General features: G+C 45.4%; 2 protein-coding genes across 4 annotated transcripts in view; both read left to right on the top strand.

Moving 5' to 3' along the window:
- LOC311369531 (E3 ubiquitin/ISG15 ligase TRIM25-like) overlaps positions 1–10,067 on the top strand; it is a 15,188-nt gene extending 5,121 nt beyond the window's left edge. Inside the window, exons 3-4 of one of the 3 annotated variants that reach the window (XM_084487755.1) lie at positions 66–179; positions 9,845–10,067. In XM_084487755.1, coding sequence (XP_084343881.1) covers positions 66–179; positions 9,845–9,939 — 209 coding nt within the window. In that variant the 3' untranslated portion in view covers positions 9,940–10,067. Of the gene's footprint in view, positions 1–65; positions 180–6,826; positions 7,722–9,844 lie in introns of those variants that run through there. The other 2 variants (XM_084487756.1, XM_084487754.1) reach the window with 2 other exon arrangements.
- Positions 9,952–25,637, top strand: LOC311369813 (B-cell receptor CD22-like; the record flags this gene model as incomplete). Its single annotated transcript, XM_084488000.1, has 12 exons — positions 9,952–10,264; positions 10,454–10,657; positions 11,389–11,730; positions 11,827–12,078; positions 12,296–12,429; positions 16,907–16,979; positions 17,076–17,327; positions 17,545–17,811; positions 20,399–20,659; positions 20,758–20,848; positions 20,926–21,029; positions 25,401–25,637. Coding segments are annotated over 11 exons (2,292 nt in total), but the record flags the coding sequence as incomplete, so codon positions are not given.

Here is a 25,637-nt window from a genome sequence, read left to right as displayed (position 1 = left end):
TCTTGAATGTCTTCCCAATCAGGGTCTTCATATTGAACCTCTTCTTGGCTTTCCTCTGCTTGTAGCCTCACCAGTCTCTCCCCCTACTAACCTCGTGAGGAGATCCCAGGATCAGCTGGAGGAGACACTGAACATGGAGCTGGAGAAGGTGGCTGACCTGAGATCAGCTCTAAAAAAGTGTAAGTATCTGATTAGTTTGATTTAGGGCTGTCAAATGTACATTCAATATTCTTAAAATATAAAGATTTATTTTACAGAACAAAATGAAACATGTCAAATGTTTTTCCCTGAAGACAATGTTGTGAGTGCTGCAGTGTAAAGTGAGGTTGAAAACATGATAAAGCTACATAGCTTAAAGGGACACTGTGTAGGAATTACTCCCATCTCGTGGTAAAATTATATAGTGCATTCAAACGAACAGTGCTCGCTTTTTAAAATGGACGTTGCAACCTGGTTGCAACTACGGTAGGCGGTATGTGCCAAGAAGCTATGACAACCTGTCATCCCATTCTTTCGGGTGATGATGAGGTACGCTGTTTCAAACAAACTTCAAACTGCATTGAACCATTAGTGTGAGCATGTATGAGTAATTACTCCTTGAGCAAGATAGTGAATTATGTTGCCATGTTTATGATGTTTTTTATTGGTAACATTACTATGTCGTAGTCTAACCTATAGCATCAGTTAACAACTTGACACACAACAAACACACATTTTTTTACTGGTGCTTATATAACGCATGAACTATGTAATAATAATTAGTAGTAATTAATTAATAAGTAGTGATACATTCCTTATTTGTTTATTTTTACAATGTGCGTGCATTGTCAGATCATCATCATTACGTGATTGAAGCGTAGGGAGAGGACAGAGAGGCAGTGGATCGGTGGGAGGTAGTAGGCAAGAAATACAACCCTTATTCAATCAAACAGAGCCTATGCTGCTATCCACCAACGAGGCTGTTTAAGCTTTTAACTATACGTGTTCTACTGTTAATAATAATAATAATAATAATAATAATAATAATAATTCATGAAATTTATATAGCGTTTTTCAGTGACCCAAAGACGCTTACATTGTGGAAGACATAAAAAACATGAAAGGTGTCAGGGGGACATGGGCAGGGGCAGGGATGAAGGTGGTTATGGGTAGGGGAGGTCGTAGGCTTGGGAAAAGAGAGAGGTTTTTAGAGTGGATTTGAATGTGGGAAGTGAGGGAGAGTCGCGGACAGGTTGGGGAAGAGAGTTCCATAGTCGGGGGGCTGCCCTGGAGAAGGCTCTGTCACCGAATGTGTTCAGTTTGGAGGGTGGTACGGTGAGAGTGAGAGTGGAGGAGGATCGGAGGGCTCGGGAGGGGCGATGGGGGACGAGGAGGTCAGACAGGTAGGGCGGGGCCAGGTGGTGGAGAGCTTTGAAAGTCAGCAGGAGTATTTTGAAACTGATACGTTGTTTGACGGGGAGCCAGTGGAGAGTGTGGAGAACGGTAGTGATGTGCTCACGGGACCGGGTGTGAGTGAGGAGGCGAGCAGCAGAGTTTTGGACCATTTGGAGTCTATGGAGGGAATGAGAGGTGACGCCAGTGAGGAGGGAGTTGCAGTAGTCAAGACGGGAGGAGATGAAGGCGTGGATAAGGGATTCAGCAGCAGGGGGGGGGAGGCAGTGTCTGATTTAGGCGATGTGGCGGAGGTGAAAGTAGGAGGTCTTGACAATGGAGCTGACATGGGGATCGAAGGAGAGGGTGGGGTCCAGGGTAACACCAAGATTGCGTGCCAGGGGGGAGGGAGTGATGGTCGAGGCGTCGATGGTGAGTGAGATGGGTCCAGTTTTATTGAGAGTGGATTTGGTGCCTATGAGAAGGAGCTCTGTTTTGTCGCTGTTAAGTTTGAGAAAGTTGTGGGTCAGCCATGTTTTTATTGTAGAGATGCAGGTTTCGATGTGGGTGAGGGGAGGGTTTTGGGTGGTTTTGGTACTGATGTACATCTGAGTGTCATCTGCATAACAAGTCGAGATTGAGTTTGCGGATGATGTGACCAAGGGGGAAGAGGTAGCAGATGAAAAGAAGGGGGCCGAGGACTGAGCCCTGAGGGACCCCCTGCGGTACAGGAGAGAGGGTGGACGTGTGGCCAGAGAGGGAGACGAACTGTTGCCTGTCGGTGAGGTAGGAGGTGAGCCAGTCGAGTGCGGTGCCCTCAACACCCTGTTGGCGCAGCCTTTTGAGGAGGATGGAATGGTGTACAGTATCAAAGGCTGCGCTGAGGTCTAGTAAAAGCAGGATGTTGAGGGCACCGCAGTCTGCAGAGGTGAGGAGATCATTGATGACTTTGACAAGGGCAGTTTCGGTGCTGTGAAGCGGGCGGAAGCCAGACTGGAGGGGTTCATAGAGGTTGTTTGACTGGAGGGGTTCATAGAGGTTGTTTGACTGGAGGGGTTCATAGAGGTTGTTTGACTGGAGGGGTTCGTAGAGGTTGTTTGACTGGAGGGGTTCATAGAGGTTGTTTGACTGGAGGGGTTCATAGAGGTTGTTTGACTGGAGGGGTTCATAGAGGTTGTTTGACTGGAGGGGTTCATAGAGGTTGTTTGACTGGAGGGGTTCATAGAGGTTGTTTGACTGGAGGGGTTCATAGAGGATGTTTGACTGGAGGGGTTCATAGAGGTTGTTTGACTGGAGGGGTTCACAGAGGTTGTTTGACTGGAGGTGGGTGTGGAGTTGGGCGGCGACAATGCGTTCCAGAGTTTTGGAGAGGAACGGCAGGTTGGAGATGGGGCGGTAGTTGGAGAGGTTGGCTGGATCAAGGGTGGGCTTTTTGAGGATGGGGGTGATGGAGGCAAGTTTGTAGACAGAGGGAACATGACCAAGGGATAGGGACTGATTAAAGAGGGTTGTGAGGTGGGGGATGAGGACAGGGAGGCAAGCCTTGGTTAGAGTCGTTGGGAGGGGGTCGAGAGAGCAGGTGGTTGTCTTGGACGCAGTGATGATGTCCAAAATGTGGGAGGAGTCAACAGGGGAGAAGGCAGTGAAAGAAGGGAAGGGTGGGTGGTCAGGGAGGGGGGGGGGACAGGAATGGTGGGGGTGGAGGAGTTACTAACGGCGGCAGTCAGGGAGCTGTTGATTTGGGATATTTTATGGTTAAAGGCGAGGAGGAAAGAGTTACAGAGGTCAGGTGAGGAGGGTGGATTAATGTCCGGCGGCTGGAGCAGTTTGTTGACGGTGGAGAACAGGATGCGGGGGTTCCGGTTGGTGCTGTTGATGAGGGTGGAGAAGTGGGCGGATTTAGCAGCATGGAGAGCGTCACGGTAGGAGGAGATGTGATGTTTGTAGGCTTCGGCGTGAACGGTGAGGCGGGTTCGCTTGCATAACCGCTCGAGTTGGCGGCCAGTCTGTTTCATGGTGCGGAGTTCCGGGGTGTACCAGGGGGCGGAGTTAGTGAATGAGACAGAGGAAGTCTTCCAGGGGGAAAGGGAGTCAAGGGAGTCAGAAAGGATGGAGTTGAGCATGATGGCATAGTCGTCAGGGGAAGAGGGGGCAGAGTCAGGGGGGAAGGCAGAGGATATGAGCTGGGAGGGTGAGAGTGGGTTGACTGGTTTGATGTTGCGGTAGGAAATGGAGAGCTTTTTGGGATTATGGGGTGAGGGTAGAGGAGCGGAGAAGAGGATGCAGAGATGATCAGAGAGTGGGAAGGGGAGAGGATGGGGGTTAGATACGGGTAGGGAGGCGGAGCAGACTATGTGGAGGATATGGCCTTTGGTATGGGTGGGGAAGTCAATGTGTTGGGTGAGGTGGAAACAGGCGAGAAGGGAGAGGAAGTCAGATGTCAGTGGGGCGGTCGGCTTGTCCGTGTGGATGTTGAAGTCACCGGTAAGTAGGAGGCGGGAAGAGAGAGAGGACGCAATGGTGAGGAGTTCAGACAGTTCAGAGAGAAAAGATGGGTGTGGCTTCAGAGGACGGTAGATTAGAACAGTGGTGACAGAGTTGGGGAGGGAGAAGGCAAGGTGTTCAAAGGATGAGATAGATGGGAGGTTGAGGTTCAGTTCAGTGATGGACAGGGATTGTTTATGAAGAACGCCAACGCCTCCCCCTCGGCCAGAGAGGCGGGGTTTGGCAATGTAACTGTAATTGGAAGGAGTGGCTTGATTGAGAGCGTAGAAGTCCAGGGGCTGTTGCCATGTTTCACAGAGGAGGAGCAGATCCATGTTATTGTCCAGTAGCAGTTCAGATATAACGGCTGATTTGTTGGAGAGGGAGCGACAGTTCAGCAGTGCGAGGGAGATGGATGGGGGGGCAGGGGAGGGGGAACGGAGGTTAGTGAGGTTGGCAGTACGGCAGGTGGGGGTGACGGGGGGGCGAGAGTTAGTCCAGAGTGAGGGGATGGGTGAGCCATGGGGGAGGTGTTGGTTGCGAGAGGGGCCAGAACCTGGATGGATGTAGCGGCGTCGGCGGAGGATTCCGGCTATGCTGGCTGCAGGGGCAGCAGCAGCAGAGAGACGATGGTTATTGTTGAGGCGGTGAAGGTCAGCGGCGGTGTAGCTGAGTGGGCCAGAAGTTGGTGGAGTAGAGGAGAGAGTCCTAAGAGTCTGGAGTAGCAGGAGTGATAATCCAAGGTGGAGACGAGACATGACGGCGGATGAAAGAAGGCCGGGTAGTATATTGGTGGTGGCTAGTAGCTGATTGGCTAGAAGCAGGGAGGCAGTGAGTTGTGTGTTGTTGTGTAAGACTTGCGTGGATTTCTGACTAAAACTTTGCGGACGCCAAAATCTGGAAAGCTGATGCTCACAAAAAAATCTGGATGTATCAATCCTTGCGTAAGCACGATTTCACACAGATTCTCTTTGTACATCCCAATTAACGTGACATTGAGCGCACATGAACGAGCCCGTCTCTCCACCCATTTCCATCTCCACCCGTCTCCTCCCTCATTTAATATGCTAATTCGTATAAATAAACCTGCAGTAGTGCGCTCGTTAGGAGAAAGGAGAAAATGGAGAAAGGAAGAAAAAATAACTTTAGTGAATGCGAGGTGGAGGTGCTGATTTCGGAGGTAGAGGCCAGAAATAAGATATTGTTTGGCTCTCTTTCCTCCGGAATCAGCACCAAAAGCAAAAAACTGGCGTGGGAAAACGTTGCCAGGTCGATCAATGAGGTTGGGGCCGAAAGCCGAACTGTGGCTGACATTTAAAAAAGTGGTCGGACAACGTCCACTATTGTAGTCCACTATTGTAGTCCACTATTGTAGTCCACTATTGTAGTCCATTGTTGTAGTCCATTGTTGTAGTCCATGAGGGAGAGAGAGAGGCCATTTCTCAATTCGCGTTCTCGTCTGTACTTGTGTACTTTGCGTTCTCGTGAAACGTCATCAGTCGTAGCCCAAGTACTGTTCCAATTCCAAGTACGCATCAAGTCAAGTACAGTCGTAAAACCCGTGTGTGTTCTCCATGCGTTCTTAAACTGGCCGTTCCACCGAGGACGCATCGGAGGTGACTTGTGTGGACTTGGACCGTTAAATATCCCAGGATGCATTTCGCATTCCCATGTTTTAAAATATTAGTATGTAAGCTATAATAATAGGCAATATATAGGAACATTTGACATATAACAAAAATGTAGGCCTATTCATTCAAAATATTGACATACTATTTTAAAATTAAAGAGGCTGGGGTTTTGTTTAATATAATTTGTTTTTATTGTATAAGTCGCTGATAGAGGAAACCCAACACAACGGCAACGAAAATCTTGGTCGGATCCATCCGATCGTGTGTGTGTGTGTGTGTGTGTGTGTGTGTGTGTGTGTGTGTGTGTGTGTGTGTGTGTGTGTGTGTGTGTGTGTGTGTGTGTGTGTGTTCTAATCAGTCATTTCTCGCTCATTCGTTATTATTATTATATCAATAGTCTACTCTCCAACTACATAGCCAGTTAGGCACGCGCATCTGTACCCTACATATAAAAAGTTGTGTGAATAGCTTATACACACGATAAGCATATCTTTTCATTTATATTCATTCAAAATATTGACATACTATTTTAAAATGAAAGAGGCTGGGGTTTAGTTTTATATCATTAGTTTAAATTGTTCAGTAGTGTATGCCTACATGAGGCCGTAAAGCAGTTAACAGAGCTGAGGTGGTGACGTCACAGGTGCGTACTCGCGTCCTCGGAAGTCTGTACTTGGAAGTCTGGACTTGCCAAGTACTCACTTCCAAGTCCGCGAGTCCGTAGTTTGCGTACTTGGTATTGAGAAACGGCCAGAGACTAACAAAGACCACACTACCCTCCACCACGTGACTTTAACCAGACTCCTCCAGAGTGCTGTGATGTCCACTGATTGCTCAACGAGCAACAGCTGAGGCAAACGGCTAGAGTGAGACCAACTGAGAACGAATCCGGAGTGAAACTAAAACTGTGATTCTGAAAAAAGTATAAATGATATCGAAATTCTGATTAAATACTATCGAAGATACAAATGTGTAGATTTGTTTAATAGTTTGAGTGATGGTAAACGGTTGAATTTTGACCAAGTTATGATGTCTGAAGTGTTGAAGAGGGGGTGTGTGTGTGTGTGTGTGTGTGTGTGTGTGTGTGTGTGTGTGTGTGTGTGTGTGTGTGTGTGTGTGTGTGTGTGTGTGTGTGTGTGTGTGTGTGTGTGTGTGTGTGTGTGTGTGTGTGTGTGTGTGTGTGTGTGTGTGTGTGTGTGTGCCTGAGCGCCTGAGCGTCCTCGGATTTAGCATCCTAGCATATCTAAGATGTCAATGCTTCCAGCAGTACTAGTGATGATGATGATGATGATGAAGATGCAGAAGGGTTCAGTAGCTCATCATGTCTTGTTCTCCGTCAGATGCCTGTGAACTCACACTGGACCCAAACACAGCCCACAGAGTCCTCTCTCTGTCTGAGGACAACAGAAAGGTGACGTGGGTCATAGAGGACCAGTCGTATCCGGATCACCCAGAGAGATTTGACTCCTGGTACCAGGTGTTGTGTAGAGAGGCTCTGACTGGCCGCTGTTACTGGGAGGTAGAGAGGAAAGGACGTGTTGATATAGGAGTCACATACAGAGGAATCACAAGGAGAGGAGGGGGTGGTGACAGCCTGCTTGGAGGGAACAACAAGTCCTGGAGTCTTGAGTGTTATGATGGTGGTTACTCTGCCTGGTACAACGGTAGACAGACAGCCATACGTCTCCCCCCCGCTGGCTCTACCAGAGTAGGAGTGTATCTGGACCGGCCTGCTGGCACTCTGTCCTTCTACAGAGTGTCCCCAGGTGGAGGAGGGTCCTCAGACACACTGACACACATCCACACCTTCAGGACCTCCTTCACCCAGGAGGACCTCCTCCCTGGGTTTGGGGTAGGGTGGGGGGTTGGGGACTGGGCCGGGGCCTCAGCGTCTCTGTGTGAGTTATAGTCTCTCTCTCTCTCTCTCTCTCTCTCTCTCTCTCTCTCTCTCTCTCTCTCTCTCTCTCTCTCTCTCTGTGTGTAGGAAAAAAAAAAAGGATGGCCGGGACGGGCACACACACACACACACACACACACACACACAGAAACACACACACACTGCTTTTTCGTCAGTCTCTAGGGCAGTTATAGTCTCTGTCTCGCTCTCTTTCTCTCGCATCTTTCCCTCCCCCCCGTCTCCCCCTCCCCCCGTCTCCCTCTCCCCCTCCCCCCCGTCTCCCTCTCCCCCTCCCCCTCCTCCCCCCCGTCTCCCTCTCCCCCTCCCCCCCGTCTCCCTCTCCCCCTCCCCCCCGTCTCCCTCTCCCCCTCCCCCCCGTCTCCCTCTCCCCCTCCTCCCCCCCGTCTCCCTCTCCTCCTCCCCCCCGTCTCCCTCTCATCCTCCCCCCCGTCTCCCTCTCCTCCTCCCCCCCGTCTCCCTCTCTCCCTCCCCCCCGTCTCCCCCTTCTCCTCCCCCCCGTCTCCCCCTCCCCCTCCTTTTTATGGGGCTTCCTAAAAGTTGATGATGATGAATCATGAAAGGAAGAGACTTTAAGGATCTCCCATAGGGTTCGCTAAGCAGCTTTTATTAAGATCTCATTTTTAATTTGAAATGTATATTAAATACCTACTGATGGTAAATCACATGTTTTTTTATGCAACTATATATTTGTAATTTTCAGACATAAACATGTTTGTTCTATGGACTATGATATCATCATTGTTGTCCTAATCAGATTTTATATTTCATTCATAATAACCAAGAGGTCTATGGGATAATGCTGCATGTTGTAAATGACTTTAAACTGAATCTTGATTCCTTTTGTTCTGTTGGGAACCAAACGGCCGCAGAACATGTTCAGTTATTAAAGATACGTGCACACCTGTTTATGATTAGTAAAGTCTGCAGCTTCTATTGTTTCAGTCCTTGTGTTTATTGTGTACATGTAAGGGACCATTTTTCTGTTGTATTTGTTCATGAAGCATAATGATAATAAACAACTCAGTGGATCAACTGAATGTTCTCGTGTGTTCAGCCCATCATCATTCTCCTTTTATTACTAAATAATGTTACATAAGAGCCTTAAGAATAATAATATATTAATCAGAAAAGATAAATAAAACAACAAATGTTTTAGTCTCTCCCCCCCCCCCCCCCCCCCCCCCACCACGGTAACCCCCCCCCACCACGGTAACCCCCCCCCCCACCACGTTAACACCCCCCCACCACGGTAACACCCCCCCCCACCACGGTAACACCCCCCCCCCCCACCACGTTAACACCCCCCCCCACCACGGTAACCCCCCCCCCACCACGTTAACCCCCCCCCCACCACGTTAACACTCCCCCCCCCACCACGGTGACACCCCCCCCATCATTCCCACCCCCCCTGAGTGCAGGACCACCTTGGCTGTTCTACCGTCTGCTTAAGGTCGGTAAAGTGTTCTTATGATGCTCCTGCCGCTGTGCAGGCTCTCTTTGGTCATGGTTATAATATTTATATTGTGGAGCCCACGGGTTCATTTAGTAAGTTACGTTTCTTGTTTGTGTCACAGATCTGGTAGTGCGCCATGCAGCCAAGCAGGATCAGCACCTTGGAGAGTTCTATTTATTTTGGTTTTGGAGTGCGGCCTTCACTGAGTCAATGTGTGTGTGTGTGTGTGTGTGTGTGTGTGTGTGTGTGTGTGTGTGTGTGTTCTTCAACTTGAAGTTATTTATTGTTACGTTTAGTAAAAGTTCTTTATTTTTACATTAAGTTCAAATTGTTACTTTAGGCTGTTAGGCTGTCAATAACGCGTCCCGTTATTGTTACGTTAGGCTTTAGTCCGGCGTCAATAATAAATGGTCTTGATCAGAAATAAACCTCCATTCCGTGTGTGTGTGATCTGTCCGTTGCTGAATAAGGTTCTATAGCTGCTTTGGCATGTTGGTGGTCAACATGTCTGTAGTGTAAAACGTTCTAAAACTGGTGTAAAATGTTGCTGGCCGTATTACTACGTAAACCATGAATGTTGCGCATCATTTATTATGACGTCATTATATATACTTTCTCTCAGCAACCCCAACTCAAACTGACTTCCCGCGTCCCTGACAACTGCCTCAATAATCAAGGAGAAGAAGAAGAAGACTCCCTTTGTGTGTCTTTGTGTTCCTTCAATATGTGTTGTATACGTTTGGGTGAACACAGATCTCCTCACACTCCTCTTTTCAAAACAAGGGTCCATTTTGTTAGCAGTGACGCGCGTAGGAGGGTGGTCTGACGGAGCCTCAGGGGCCGTCTGGCTCCAGGACGCCTACGGGTTAGACAGGGGACACCTGGCATCCAACCCACAACCTTTAGAGCAGGCAGTCACACACCCCCCAGACCACTGGACTGTTGTGGTGTCTGTGTGTCTCTGACCTCCACCCCCTCCACCCTCAGGGTCTGTCAGGGCACCCCCAGCCCCGCTGCAGGGGGGCTCTGCTGGGGGCCGTCTACCGGAGCGACCGGCTGGAGGTGGACCTCCTGAACGCTGACATCACCGCGCACACGCACGCCGCCAGCACCCAGAGTGTGTGTATGAATACCCTAACAAACTACAGTACCGCTCTGCCCCGGTAGAAAGACTGTGGTTTACTGAAGAGGCAAACCAACCTAATGGACTGCTAGGTGATACAGCCTACGCAGGTCGTGTTGAACACAGCTGTGAAGAGATCATCTGCAGCTTGTCCAGCTGTAAAGGAAAGTGTACCCTGATAATCAAAGACCTGAGAAACACTGACTCTGCTTGGTACAAGTTTAGGTTCATAACAAACCAGACAGGATTTACTGGTCCAACTGGAGTGAATCTATCAGTGAAAGGTATACTCTGATGACTTATAAGACTACCCAACATTGTGTGTGTGTGTGTGTGTGTGTGTGTGTGTGTGTGTGTGTGTGTGTGTGTGTGTGTGTGTGTGTGTGCGTGCGTGCGTGCGTGCGTGCGTGCGTGCGTGCGTGCGTGTCTGTAATCTGAACCATTATGAATAACAGTTTTTCTCTTGGACCCAGATCTGCAGGTCTCATATATCAAACCATATCTGGAATGTTCCAGTGGTCACACGTGTGAACTAGCTGGTAACCCTAACTACATCTGGTACAAGAACGGACGGCATATCAGTGAAGGAGTGAAGGGTTTAAATATAAACCCTACCTACTCTGACAGCTATTCCTGCGCTGTTGAAGGATACAAACGCCTCCATTCCCCTTTAGTGTGTAAGTCGACTCCACACTGACATGAGGGCAGATGTTATGGAGCTTTTTGTAATAACTATGTGTTATGAATTAGTAACTATAATAACTACATGTGTTATGAATGGAAAGTCATTAGAGAAACATATTTTCTGTCACATTGTGGTGGAGGGAATAGTTTCTCTATCGGACCTTACATAGCAAAATCTACTGTAGGAAGACAATCAATTACATAATATATAAGAGGACCCTTATTAAGAATACATTTTAGAAAGCATAGTAACACTTGACAATATGGGTACATTAATTTACTGTTGATTCAGTAAATGCAGTAATAAGCATTAATATATATTAGCACAGGAGTTAGGGTTGTGGGTTAGAGTTAGAGTTAAGGTTAAGTCTAGCCATATGAACTAATGTATAAATCAATACTTTAGTTAACATGAACACCATTAGTCAATTATTACTAGACCATTAGTGAACTGGTTATTCACTGTAAGTTAAAGTTAATGACTGCTTTAATTAATGTTAATGAATGGTTCATTAATTAACCCTTGTAAAGTGATACCGAAGGAATAAGTAGAAACTACAGCTTCTATTATAGTATATCTTTTTAGTTTCTTCTATTGTAGTTTCTACTCTGGTATTTTCTCATTGAACTAAACCAGATAGTTATTCTCCAAGTAAACACTAAGACTACAAATTTCCACCAGATTAGTGCTTCAAGAACTCTAACGGTGCTATTCCTTTCTCAGGTGTCTCTGTCTACAGTTGTTACAAAGTGTCCTACACCACCAGAACCATGTGTGTTCTACAAGGAACATCAGTGGACATCTCCTGCACATACAGAACGTATGGATCAACCTATATATCAGATAAATACTGGTATATATGGAGAGATAATCAACAGCCCAGGGACCTCAAGACAGACTCTGAATATAAAGGCCGTGCTCAGTACTCTGACGAAAGGAGACGAAGCTCCACTCTGAGAATCACTGACCTCAAAGTCACAGATTCAGCAGAGTACCGCTTCAAGTTCAAAACATATCACCATGAATGGAAAGGTGATTTACATGGTACAACTCTGACCGTCACAGGTAATACTTTATATATAGTCGGCCAATAATACTAATAATATTAAACAGTCAGGACTCTACAGCGGTTTAATTATATACTATATATTACTTATTCAGGCCTGAGCGTGGACGTGACCCCTGTTGCCACGGTGACAGAGGGCCAGAGAGTGACACTGAGCTGTATCACCAGTTGTCCTCTGACTGGTCCACCCTCCTACATCTGGTACCAGAACAACGTTTCCCTGTTGGAGGAACCAAATAACCAGCTGGTTCTGGAGCACGTCACCCCGAGGCATGCTGGGAACTACTCCTGCTCCGTCAGAAGTGACCGACCCCTCCGCTCTCCCCAAAAGACCCTCACCGTTCAATGTACCATGTGTATATTACATCCCACTTCATCTGTTTCTGATTGGCCCAGTTTACCTGTGACTGCAATAACACTGTTGAGCCAGAGGTGGTGACTGCAGTCTGATGTTTGTCTTTCGTGACTCTTTGAAGAAAAGGGCAATGATACTAGCCTGACATGTTTGCTAATACTTTTGTGATACATTTAACTAACACTTGTTATCAACACACCTGCCACCAGATGCTCCAAAGACCCCCTCAGTGAGCGTGAGTCCCTCTGGTGAGATAGAGGAGGGCAGCTCAGTGACTCTGAGCTGCAGCAGTGATGCCAACCCAGCAGCTAACTTCTCCTGGTTCAAGGACCATGAAGACTCAGTGGGACAATCAGGACAGAACTACACCATCGCTCATATCTCATCCCAGCATGGAGGAAACTATTACTGCAGAGCGCATAATGGAATCGGACGTCATAATTCCACCTTGTTGTCCATTTATGTGACAGGTAATCGTTCATCTGATAGACCAACACCTTTGATGTATCAAAGGGTCAGGTTTAAGGACTTGAGCACACAGTCTAATACTGGCCTATGGATGTTGCAGGTTCCTCACCATCACCACACACACTAGTTGCTGTAGGAACCGCTGCGGCCTTACTATCCCCCATAGCCCTCCTCGTCTTCCTCATCTGGATGAGGTATATTCTCTCTCTTCTTCATTCTTAGACATGGATTTCTCCTGTTGCTTCTTTATCCGTCTGTTCTCTTCCCCAGAAGAAAGAAGGCGTCTACAAAAGCCCAAGAACTGGGAGTGAGGTACCAAGGAGAGACACAGGAAGCCATTCAACTATCCCATGATGGAACTAACACACTTTAAGGTGTGTTTTGTGAGAATCTTGTGGCTTCTAGCAGAAAATACTTGACAGACATGCAACATGAAATTCCTAACTATGTTTAAATTCAATATAATCCAATGAAAATTAGAAGCTTTTGCTTTTCGTTTCCTAGAATAAGGTTCTTAAATATACTGTGGCAGACGCCAGGGAGGAGTGAGGGGGGTGTTATTTGAATGGCGATATCTGGCAGCCTGCTGGCTCCACCGCCAAGCCTTACATGGACTTCCTCCCATTAACGACACAAACCTGAGGTAACCTGGAGTGCTGGGTGGTTAAAAGGGAAGAGATAGGTTAGGTATTCGGGAGGGTGTCTGTGTGAGCCTCTGGGGAGCTAACACTGTGTGTACTGGCAGATGAGAGTAAGACTGTACGGAATGGATTACTGTGTACCGACCGCTTGTATTGAGAACACTTCTGGAGCTGACCCCTGGACTGAACGTTTTGAATATGGATTATGAAACCCGTGGGTAAATAAAACCCCCCTGAACCTTTTACTGCTGTGTGTGTGTGTGTGTTGGTTCTTTTCGACTTGACTTGGTGGCGTGGAAACCCCACACCCACGGGCCTGCTACAATACATAGGGAGTGGGTCCTCTATGCCACGGAGCCTGCCATGTTTCTTTAGTAGCCCAGAACAAAAAAAAAGCTCAGAGAAAGGACCACTTTTTAAGTATATCATAATCGCTATCTTATTTGCAATCTATGACCTATAATTTAAATTTAATTAAAATTCAAGGAACCACATCATTTGAAGGGAGCAGCATGTTGAAGTGTATGTGGGATCCAGCCCGTTGCCTGCTGAGGTGTACACAAATACCAACCCAATGGTCTTCCTGTCCTGCATGACCACAACCATGGCCTCATGCGCTGGGCTCTCATGGTCCAGGACTACAACCTTGAGATGAGCTATAAGAAGGGATGTGACAACGTGTTGGCTGATGCCTTATCTCAGGGAACGGCAGTAGTAGTTCAGCATTCCCTTATTGAACGACACAAACATTATGTTTACCTTTGTGGGTTGGGGTGATCCTATGTATTTGTGGGGGTTTGGTTTTCCTCTCTCTGTTTGTTCCTCTGCCTTTGGGTAAAAGGCCTAATCAGTTCCACCTGGTCTGCCGGACGCTCCATCAAGCTCATGCTTGTTTGATACGTGCACCTTTTTGTGTCCCTGCCTGTTAGCTTTGTTTTGTGCTGGTTGTTGCCACTGTGGCCATTGGTCACTTTTCGCTTTCTTAGGTGCTTCTTGCCATGTTTTACGTTAGATGTTGAGGTTTTGTTCAACTTTGGTTCAGCCCATTGGAAGCTGGTAGGGGTGAGTGGCCTTTTATTTGGTGCCCATTTTCTCCTGTTTTTTTTTTACCAAGTCAGGGAGCTAGGCTTACCCTTTGTTTTTAGATGTAATTAGAAAGACTCTTTTTGTTAAAGGTACGTCTGTTATGTTTGTTATTTTGGCCCAGGCTCACCCTGACGTATAGTTTCTTTCAGAATTGATATTCTTTTTACAATAAATCTTATTGTTTACTTGGAAACCAAAACTCTTTGGGCTGTTTGAGTTGGCTTTATGTTAACCCCTCTATCCCCTAGACTAGAGGGTTGTAACATATATAGATTTAGGATCTAGATTTATGTATACGACTGAGCTTCAGATTAAGATAGATTTAACATATAATTCTCATTTTATATGTGTGCAAAAGTGACATGACAATTATAGAACAGTTTGGAAGGATCGTCTTTTGCTAAATCTGGGCAAAAAAATAAGCAAAACTAGAGTTTAATCCGGAACAAGTGAAGCACGTTTTTCAGCAACTAAAGTTTACAAACTGCCCCCTCATATCATGTCCATAGTATTCATGTGGAGCTCTTTTTTATGACCCTGTTTGTTGTATGTGTATGTTATGTGTGATGTCTTTAAAGAAACTGTGACCTTGAATTTCCCCTTGGGGATCAATAAAAGTATCTATCTATCATATCCTCATGGTTAAATATTATTAAAAGATTGTAGAATATGCTACAAAGCCTGTAGAAATGACAGCTTTCTCAGGTTGGACGGGGAAGTTTGGGCATGGAAAACAGGGCAAACATATTAAACGTTAGGAATCTTTCTTCATTTCAAAGACCTCCAACATGGACTTCAGATATGACCATGATGCTCTGGAGGTCAGAGAGAGAAGTGGAGTCAAAAGTACATTATTTGTATTCCAAATGTAGTGGAATAAAAGTCATACATTTCCATAAAAATGTATAGTTAAGGAAAGAGAAAGACACTCGAAAAATGTTCTTAAGTTCAGTACTCAAGTAAATGTACTTTGTTACTGTCCACCCCTGCCCCAAGGCCATTTCTGCCACAGTCATTATTTGAGATCATCCCAGTGATACCACCAACCCATCCCCCATGTCTTGTTGATTGGTCAGAAAGTGACTCTGAACCAAGCCCAGCAGACCATGATATTTCCGCTGCGTATAAATTGTGTGTAGATAAAGGAAGTACTTCAACATTAATGTGCGTCTTTTCACAACCAGGCCGACCACAGACACCGTCAGACCAGCTTCTTCCTCTACAGTAAGATGCTTTATTTCCTTTATGTCTTCTTTTATTGCTTATGAACCTGACCTTCATCTCTACAGCACAGGTACTAAGAACTATCGCACAAAATAAATAAATAAATAATAAATAAATAACACCAGGAAGGATTTGGACATATTTCTACTTTAATGTATACCGGTAGTTTCATTTTCTACCCGCAGGTGTGTTTAAATATCTCAACGTGAGAGGAGAGGAGAAACTATGAAAATGTCTTCAGCAGTGAGAGTATTTCTAGCTCTCCTTCTGTCACTACCAGGTTGGTACATTGACATTCTGAACAATTAGTTGAACTCTTTCAATGGGTGAGCATGATAAATATCCAGTCTTTGTTTTTCATCCATCCATCCCCAATTTGTAGATCTTTATGTAGATAATGATATTCTGGGTGTTGCTACATTTGAGTGTTGCAGATGCATTTGAGAGGAACATACAGATTTGACAGACGGCCATTTCCTGCTGGCTCTGTCACTTCCTTTTGTTCTGACTTTTGCACGTTAAACTTGAACCCACAGTTCAGTGGTCGCATGTATCTGTAGTTTCCAGCTCCGCCCAACAGCCTCCATATCTTAATGTATCTCATGATCTTGCATTTCCTCAGTTGAACCTCTGTCTTGTTCATTCTCAATGAGATGTGTTCTTTTGTTTTACAGCACTAAAGGGTAATCGTGACTGGGCAGTGAGATACACAACTAGTAATGTCTGTGCTTTAAGGGGATCAACGGTTAACATCAGCTGTGCGTATGAATACCCTTACAAACTACAGTACCGCTCTGCCCCGGTAGAAAGACTGTGGTTTACTGAAGAGGCAAACCAACCTAATGGACTGCTAGGTGATACAGCCTATGCAGGTCGTGTTGAACACAGCTGTGAAGAGATCATCTGCAGCTTGTCCAGCTGTAAAGGAAAGTGTACCCTGATAATCAAAGACCTGAGAAACACTGACTCTGCTTGGTACAAGTTTAGGTTCATAACAAACCAGACAGTATTTACTGGTCCAACAGGAGTGGAGCTAACAGTGAAAGGTATACTCTGAAGAATTATAAGACTACTCAACATTGTGTGTGTTTGTGTGTGTGTGTGTGTGTGAGTCTGTAATCTGTAATCATTTTGAATCATTTTTTCTTGGACCCAGATCTGCAGATCTGGTCAGATCGGTTCTCATATTACGAACAATATCTGAAATATTCCAGTGGTTACACGTGTGAACTAGCTGGTAACCCTAACTACATCTGGTACAAGAACGGACGGCATATCAGTGAAGGAGGGAAGAGTTTAAAAATAAAGCCTCCCTACTATGACAGCTATTCCTGCGCTGTTGAAGGATACGAACGCCTCCATTCCCCTTTAGTGTGTAAGTCGACTCCACACTGACATGAGGGCAGATGTTATGGAACAACAAAGAACCATGAATGGAAAGGTGATTTACATGGTACAACTCTGACCGTCACAGGTAATACTTTATATATAGTCGGCCAATAATACTAATAATATTAAACAGTCAGGACTCTACAGCGGTTTAATTATATACTATATATTACTTATTCAGGCCTGAGCGTGGACGTGACCCCTGTTGCCACGGTGACAGAGGGCCAGAGAGTGACACTGAGCTGTATCACCAGTTGTCCTCTGACTGGTCCACCCTCCTACATCTGGTACCAGAACAACGTTTCCCTGTTGGAGGAACCAAATAACCAGCTGGTTCTGGAGCACGCCACCCCAAGGCATGCTGGGAACTACTCCTGCTCCGTCAGAAGTGACCGACCCCTCCGCTCTCCCCAAAAGACCCTCACCGTTCAATGTACCATGTGTATATTACATCCCACTTCATCTGTTTCTGATTGGCCCAGTTTACCTGTGACTGCAATAACACTGTTGAGCCAGAGGTGGTGACTGCAGGCTGATGTTTGTCTTTGGTGACGCTTCAAAGAAAAGGGCAATGATACTAGCCTGACATGTTTGATAATACTTTTGTGATACATTTAACTAACACTTGTTATCAACACACCTGCCACCAGATGCTCCAAAGACCCCCTCAGTGAGCGTGAGTCCCTCTGGTGAGATAGAGGAGGGCAGCTCAGTGACTCTGAGCTGCAGCAGTGATGCCAACCCAGCAGCTAACTTCTCCTGGTTCAAGGTTACTACAGATGATTCCTCCAGAGTGACGGGCCTGGGTCAACAGGTCGTCTTTGATCACATCCAGTCTTCAAACACTGGACAATATCTCTGTGAAGCTAAGAATGAGAGAGGGACAACATCAGAATCCATCTCCATCGATGTGAAGTGTGAGTAAAACACACTAATACAGAGGAAACCAGAAAATGCATTTCCTACAGAATATGCGGTGAGTGCTGTAGTGCAAAGTGAGGTTGAAAATATATTTTAGTAAAGCCACATAGTTGAAGATTTAAAGAAATGTTAAATGGCTAAAATCAAGTGAAGGGATTTGAACAGAACCTATTGACCTTATTCCATCAAATCTATTGATCAAAATAAGCTCAGAACATGATGAGGCTCATACCGTTGAGCTCCTTGGAGTCTCAGCTTTCATGTGACACCTCTTTTGTGTGAATAGCATGAAGGTAAAATGATCATTTTCTAGCATTATTGTTAGCATTTAGCTTCTAGCGGGAGTACAGCAGATATGTACCAATCACCTAGCCTCTAGCCATATAAACGGGGTCCCTGCACACACACCCCATATATAATAATCATATTTACAATCGATTAATCATTTTAGCGCCAGTGTAACAAGAAATAACATAACCGTTTAAGCTAGACATTGTGTTTCTAGGTGAAGTATTGGTGTTAAAAGGTAGAGTGAGTGACGTGATGACGTCACTCACTCGTTGAGTCTAGAGACGTCATCCCGCTCTGTCCTCAACGGACGACCAATTGAAAATATATGAAGCGGGTATGAAATTAAAATATTGATTCTGGAAAAAGTTTAAATGATATCGAAAATCAGTTTAGATCAGAGGACATTGATTTGTTAAAGGTCCCATGGCATGAACATTTCACTTTATGAGGTTTTCTAACATTAAGTTGAGTTCCCCTAGCCTCCCTATGGTCCCCCAGTAGCTAAAAATTGCGTTAGGTGTAAACCGAGAAGTAGCTATCTTACTTAGTATGACGTGATCCGGGACCAGGTTACCTCCCCTTTATCTGCTTGGCCCGCTCAGAGAATTTGGCCCAACAATGAGACAATGAGCTAGGACCGTGAGAGCGCCACATGTGTGTGTGTGTGTGAATACACACACTGTAACGCAAGTGTTCTTTGTTATTTGGAACCGTTCTGCTGTTGGTGTTATGGCGCATAACATATGTAGCAGAGAGCAGTTCGACCGCTCGCGGGTCTCGAACCTGCCACCTCTCTAACTACGACAATACCGGCATGGGAGTCGAACAGGCCTCTAACTCAGCGGCTAGAAGCGTACTTAAGGCTAGGGGTGTGAGGATTTACAAACGTCCTAACGCCAGCTAGCCCAGGCTAGTTGGCATCCGTTACACACGCAACACAATAACGCAAGCTTGCATAAAGCTCCCATTTGGTGAAAAGACTAGACTGCGTCGGGTTGGTTGAGAAGGAATTGTGAACCGCGACATGGAGGAGAAAAGGATTGTTGCCCAGGATTGTCCGTCGGAGCCGGGCAGCCCCGGGGGCGGCCAGCGGGGCTCCGACGGACTGCTGCCGTGGCAGCGGGGCTGGGCGGGCAGCCCCGGGGGCGGCCAGCGTTCGGCAGGCAGCCCCGGGGGCGGTCTGGGCAACAATCCTTTTCTCCTCCATGTCGCGGTTCACAATTCCTTCTCAACCAACCCGACGCAGACAACCCCGGGCAACAATCCCCTTCTCCTCCATTTCGCGGTTCAGTCTGTACCTAATATTGACGTGGAAGTGGAAGAACCAGAGGCGTCTGAGAACCCGATGCAGTCGTTTGAGATTCATAATATCATCCGGAGGCGCAAACAGCTTTTGACCATGATAATATATATATTATATTATATAGATATCTAAATATAATATGATATTATTTAGATATAGAGCTCCAGGACTCCTGCCGGAGCACCCGGAGTGTTCAGTGTTCCACTGTAAACACTAGCGCATGGTACCGTGGCCACAAGCTGCTCAGGGCCACGCCCCCACCCTCCACCTGGACCCGCCTCTAAAGACATTGTGGGACTGGCTCGTAGTGGCTGTAACTGCACCAAGACTGGATTTCTTGAACGTCTTCAAGTACTGTATTAGGGGCCCACTAACACCTATATTAAAGCGTCCATGAAATAGCATGCCATGGGACCTTTAAATGTTGGGACGAAGGTCAACGGTTCAAGGTGACTAAGTCTGAAGTAGTTGAAGAGTCAGAGAACGGGCGGACGGCTTTACAATTGAGGTCATCCCATTGACGTCATTGTAAAAAAAGGTATTTTAAAAGTAGAATATCTTAAAAAGTTTAAAATATGTTAATGATAGCGATAGCGATTCCAAGCTAATCTGAACATTTTCAAATTAGAATAGAGTCTCTAGGTGAAAAGTTGTGGAAGGAGTAGGGTCCCAAAGTTGGTAGAGAATAAGAAAGAAAGAAAGAAAGAAAGAAAGAAAGAATAAACCCTAAGAAGAACAATAGTTGAGCAGCACTCACCTACTCAGCTAAACCTCGTCTACATGAATCATCACTCTCTGCTATTTTATAATATGAGAGTTCTGTTTTAAATGCAAAAGGTTGAACATGAAAACACTCATGGAGCAGTTCTCTCATGTTTAAGATATTTATTCATCATGTATTCAATTCAAAAGCTCTCAAAGCTTTTCTTTCCAATATCGTTAATACTAATCCATGTTATGTTTCAACATGTTTTTACAATGACCTCCAGATGGGCCTAAAAACACATCTGTGTATTCAAGTCCCTCTGGTGAGATAGAGGAGGGCAGCTCAGTGACTCTGAGCTGCAGCAGTGATGCCAACCCAGCAGCTGACTTCACCTGGTTCAAGGACCATGAAGACTCAGTGGGACAATCAGGACAGAACTACACCATCGCTCATATCTCATCCCAGCATGGAGGAAACTATTACTGCAGAGCGCATAATGGAATCGGACGTCATAATTCCACCTTGTTGTCCATTTATGTGACAGGTAATCGTTCATCTGATAGACCAACACCTTTGATGTTTCAAAGGGTCAGGTTTAAGGACTTGAGCACACAGTCTAATACTGGCCTATGGATGTTGCAGGTTCCTCACCATCACCACACACACTAGTTGCTGTAGGAACCGCTGCGGCCTTACTATCCCCCATAGCCCTCCTCGTCTTCCTCTGGATGAGGTATATTCTCTCTCTCCCTTCATTCTTTGACATGGATTTCTCCTGTTGCTTCTTTATCCGTCTGTTCTCTTCCCCAGGAGAAAGAAGGCGTCTACAAAAGCCCAAGAACTGGGAGTGAGGTACCAAGGACAGACACAGGAAGCCATTCAACTATCCCATGATGGAACTAACACACTTTAAGGTGTGTTTTGTGAGAATCTTGTATCTGTTGTTGTCTATTGGGTCTAGAGCCTGTAATAAAGTTAATATATTTTAGGGTTATGATAAGACCTATCTTTTAGCGTCCACCACGAATGACTTCTTAAAAGCAGTGCCAACATTTAAATATTTTTTAACCATTCAGCGAACAAAAGGCAACAGGCTGGTTATCATTTAGGGGGCCACTCAAGGATATGCAGAAGTGTCATCAACACGCCCACTCAAGTGGTGTGAGAAATACAGACTTTCGACTCCTAATTTACATATAAGGTCATTTACATTTCCTACGGAGAAAATACTACCTCAGGGATAGTATTATTCAGGAGATTTTCAGGGTACAAATGTCTGGATATGTTGTTCGCACATACGGCCCATCAGGAGAATAGCAGGAGAATATCAGGACTTACACGTATGTGTGAAAGCAGCTAGTGTGTGAGCATTTGATTACATAGTTGTGTTCTTTTTCAGAAAAGGTAGCCTAAACAGGATCGCTTTTAACTCAGTTTATTTGGTAAAGGTTCTGGCCTATTATCTATGAAGCAAAAGGAGAGGAATTGTATATTTCATGTGTGGAGCGACTCCTAGCTGAATATCTTATCAATACGCTGCCCAGGGGTTTCTGTCGTCTGAGTCTGAGGTTAAATAGCAGGTAGGGATGGGCGTCTTCTATGGCTTTAAAAGCCTGCCCCCTCCTTGTATGTGTGATCAGCTGCTGCCCCCTTGTGGCTATGTGCAGGTGTTACAGCTTTTTATTATATGTGCTCGGTCCTGACCCCTGTGGCTATGTGAAGATATTGCATCACATTATAATATAAAATACATTATAATGATTACAGGGGTAATTGTTCAATGAAAAGTGTAGTATACTATGCATGCAAATCAATTATTCAATAGACCTTATTCTATAAACGTCACCGCGTTCGCGGCGGCCATATTGTTGACATAGTTGACATTCCTAACATAGGCTCTACGCGACAAACTGAGGATTTGAGCCAGCGAAGGAGAGATTTATGGCTGGCTAGAATTAATAGGCGAGACTTCAGCCGACTACTCATAGCGAAGTCTGTTCCCAACATTTCACCACAGGTAACGAGAGAGTTACCTGTGGTAGTAGTTAGAGTTAGATCGGGAGCGTAAACTATGTTCCCCGGTCGCGTTTTTCATAGGTGGAATCCGGAAAATGTTCAGCCTCAAGCGCTAGGATTGGACAGACAGCCTGTCAGGCAAACTCACACGCTGACTCCTAACCCTAACCATAACCATAACCCTCACCCTAACCATAACCCTCATCCTAACCCTAAACCTAACCGTAACCCTAATATTCATTCTTCCGGATTCCACCTACGAAAAACACCGGTCACATACAAAGCGGGGAACATAGGGATGACCCCGTTAGATCGGTCTAGCGCACAGTCTATACATTATTTTATCACAGGGAGTAAGTTGTAACGTTACGATGGATGGTTTCCATTTGATAACGTGCGAACGAAGCCATAATATTGATAACTCAGAACGACAGCTCACTTCACTCAGTTCAGACAACTCACTCTCAATCAGTGTCATGTCAACAAAATGGCCGCGGCGACGTAAAAAGGGGCGTGCGAATACCCTCTATATATTTTACTGTTATTCAGGACTCAAAGTGCGTTGACATTTTAAAAATGCATGGCAACTTCTATTGGTTAGTTAAAAATAATAATAACAAACAGCTTCTTCTGAAATTGAAAATTGTGTTCATTTACAGAAGCACCTTAGTGAAATAAACTGTAGTAACAACAGCTAAGGCAGCAACCTACCTAACTATAGTGAAATAAAGCAGGGCTTGTGTGTGGTGGGGGGGGGGGGGGGGCAAGATGAAATCTTGAAATCTCATTTTCAAGATTTCTGGCCAAGACAGGCAGCAGTCGCCTACAGTCACACAGTCATACACACCAAAATTTATAAAAATAAAATTGTTGTGTTTTAAACACTATTTAAGTTCTAACTGTTTAAGAGGAACTTGAAGCGCACACGGCAGACTCATGACTTAGTATAATTAAGCAATAGATCACGACAGGCTGTGGTATACGCTCATTATACCACAGTTAAGGGGCGTTGTCCGTCCCGACGCGCAGCGGAGGGGCGGCGACCCCCTTCACTGTGGTATAATGACCGTATATCACTGACTGAAGTGATCTATTGCTTTTATAAAACGGTTACGTAAATATGGCGAAATGAAAGTCATAGACACCCTCAATTTTGAAAAAGCTAGAAAGTCGGAAAAGCATTTTTTTTAACGAATACAAAAAAGTAGTCCCTCCTGGCTGCCGGCAAAGTGTACGGCGGTTGCTATGCAACACACTGTAGCGTCCTTCAGAGAGAAGGCTAGGCTAAAGACGGTAGCTTGGTTCGCCGGCAATTTAGCCTTCTATCGAGTTCACTCGAACTCGATAGTAGGCTAAATTGCCGACCGTGTGCCTATTGCTTTACAACATTTCCACCCTCTCCAGCAATCAACATGTTTTTAGGCTTCAGTGAACTATGCTATCGCTTTTATATATACATAAACAACAGTTCAAGTTAGGCGCGGAGTGATACTGAACTCTGTAAACTGAACGGGCGTCATAGCTGTGTGTATACGCTCAATATACAACGGTTGGGAACCAATCAGATCACTTGATTTAGGCCCCCCGTTTTATAATTATTTATAACCAGGTAACCAATAGCGTGAAGCTATCCAGGCAGAGCAGAGTACCAAGAGGTCCCCCTGGTGGCGATTCTGCCTTATATACTTTACAGGACAACCAATAGATGACCACCTTATTAAGTACCAATCATATTGAACATACATAACTGATCTACCACACTGGTTAATTCTGTGTTGGGAACACCACAAAAACAACTAAAACAGTCGGCAGGGGGGATATCAATATCATTTCTTGAGGCTCAAGGATGAGATTACAGGTACAGTACAGGTCTGTACCTGTACTGTTATTACTGTAAAGCAGCTTTATATGACAGCATTGGAGTCCAAGACAAATTTCCTTCAAGGACAATAAAGTGTATCTTATCTTATTATAAAATTTGAGCAACAAAGTGTAAAGACATTTCGGAAGGCTCAAGGAGGAGAGTAATATTACATTTTAGCAACAAAGTGTAGTCTTGTGGTTGACTCTATAGACATAATTCATCATACTGTGTTATTGACATGTTTTCGTTCTGCGCTACAGGGACGCTCTTTAAGATAGCGCCACTTGTTTGATATGCCGGTCGGAGCATGTTTGAATTAAAAAAAAATGATATGATAAAATAAACAACACTCTGTTTCGTTGTCGATGTGACAAATTGTGTTGACTACTTTTATCGTAATTTCTACAGTCTATAGCAGAACGTCTTACCTGGGAGAGTGTCGACGGCGGGGCCGTTAAAACAGTGGGAAGGGGGAGGGGAGATATCAATATCATAAGGCATTGCGGACTTGCCTCCTCAAGGAGGCAAGTAATATTTAAGAAATAAATAGTTAAGTATAAAGTGTAGTCTATAATAGACGTCTGAGCTGGGAGAGTGTATCGACGTCGGGGCTGTTATCTCGACTTGCCGTAGTCGTGTGTGTGTGGTGTTGCGCGCGTGCTTGTGTGTATGTGTGCTGTATGTGTGTATGTGGTGTGTGTGTACGTAAGTGCAGTGTGTGCGTGCTGTGTGTGTGTGTGTGTGTGTGTGTGAGCTGCGGAATGCTTGTTACATGCACACTTGACCAAGTGTGGAGGAGCAACTTGTCCGACAGGCCCGCTATTCTGGTAGTTAGATCATTATGACGATCTTATTTGCAAGCTATGACTCATAGTCTTGAATAGAATTACAAGAAACCTCATCCTTTGACTCTCTCCTACTCGATGCCGTGGTGGACGAAGACCTCTTTTAGGATTTCCATGCAGTACAGGACATCTTTACATCCCCTACGTCGTTGAAAAGGGAGTGGGGAGGGGGGAGGATTCAGTTGGTTGCATTCTGCAGCCCCGACGCTAGGTGCCAATAAATCCTGCACATTTAATGACACCATATTCAATGGGAGTTCTATTTTATATGAATCAAGGCAAAACAGACTGACAAACAGGGGGCTGGAAAGACTTCTGCCAGTGAGGAGACAGCGATGGAGGAAGTGATGTCAATGATTGAATTAGTCCTACCAGCTCACCATTCCTTGCAGTGATGAGGAGGAGGAATCATTTCAAAGAAGGACGAAGACGAAGGGAGGCCCACAGCCTCCTCCATGACGTCATTAGTCTCCTCCAAGGTTCTCTCAACCAGAAGTGCATGAAGCCTTTTAAAAGGCTTTTCTAATGGACCTTTCTGTCTCTCCCTCTCTCCCTGTCAGTCTCTTCCTGTTCCTGTGTATGACAACGTCTTAGCTGGGACCAATCGCTTGGCTCCTTCAGCACAGAGTGAACCAATAGAACAGCAGGATGACCTTCAATTCAATTCATAAAAGCTTTATTGGCATGAGAAACAAACGATAACATTGCTAAAGCAGGTGAAAAATGACGAGGTCAGAATATTGACTCTTTTTCTCTTCTGATATCATGAGAAGCTCATTCATTTCTCAATACCATTT

This window comes from Micromesistius poutassou (assembly GCF_964030765.1).
Source record: "Micromesistius poutassou genome assembly, chromosome: 24".
Lineage (NCBI taxonomy): Eukaryota > Metazoa > Chordata > Actinopteri > Gadiformes > Gadidae > Micromesistius > Micromesistius poutassou.
This window is presented reverse-complemented; position numbering and strand designations above follow the sequence as displayed.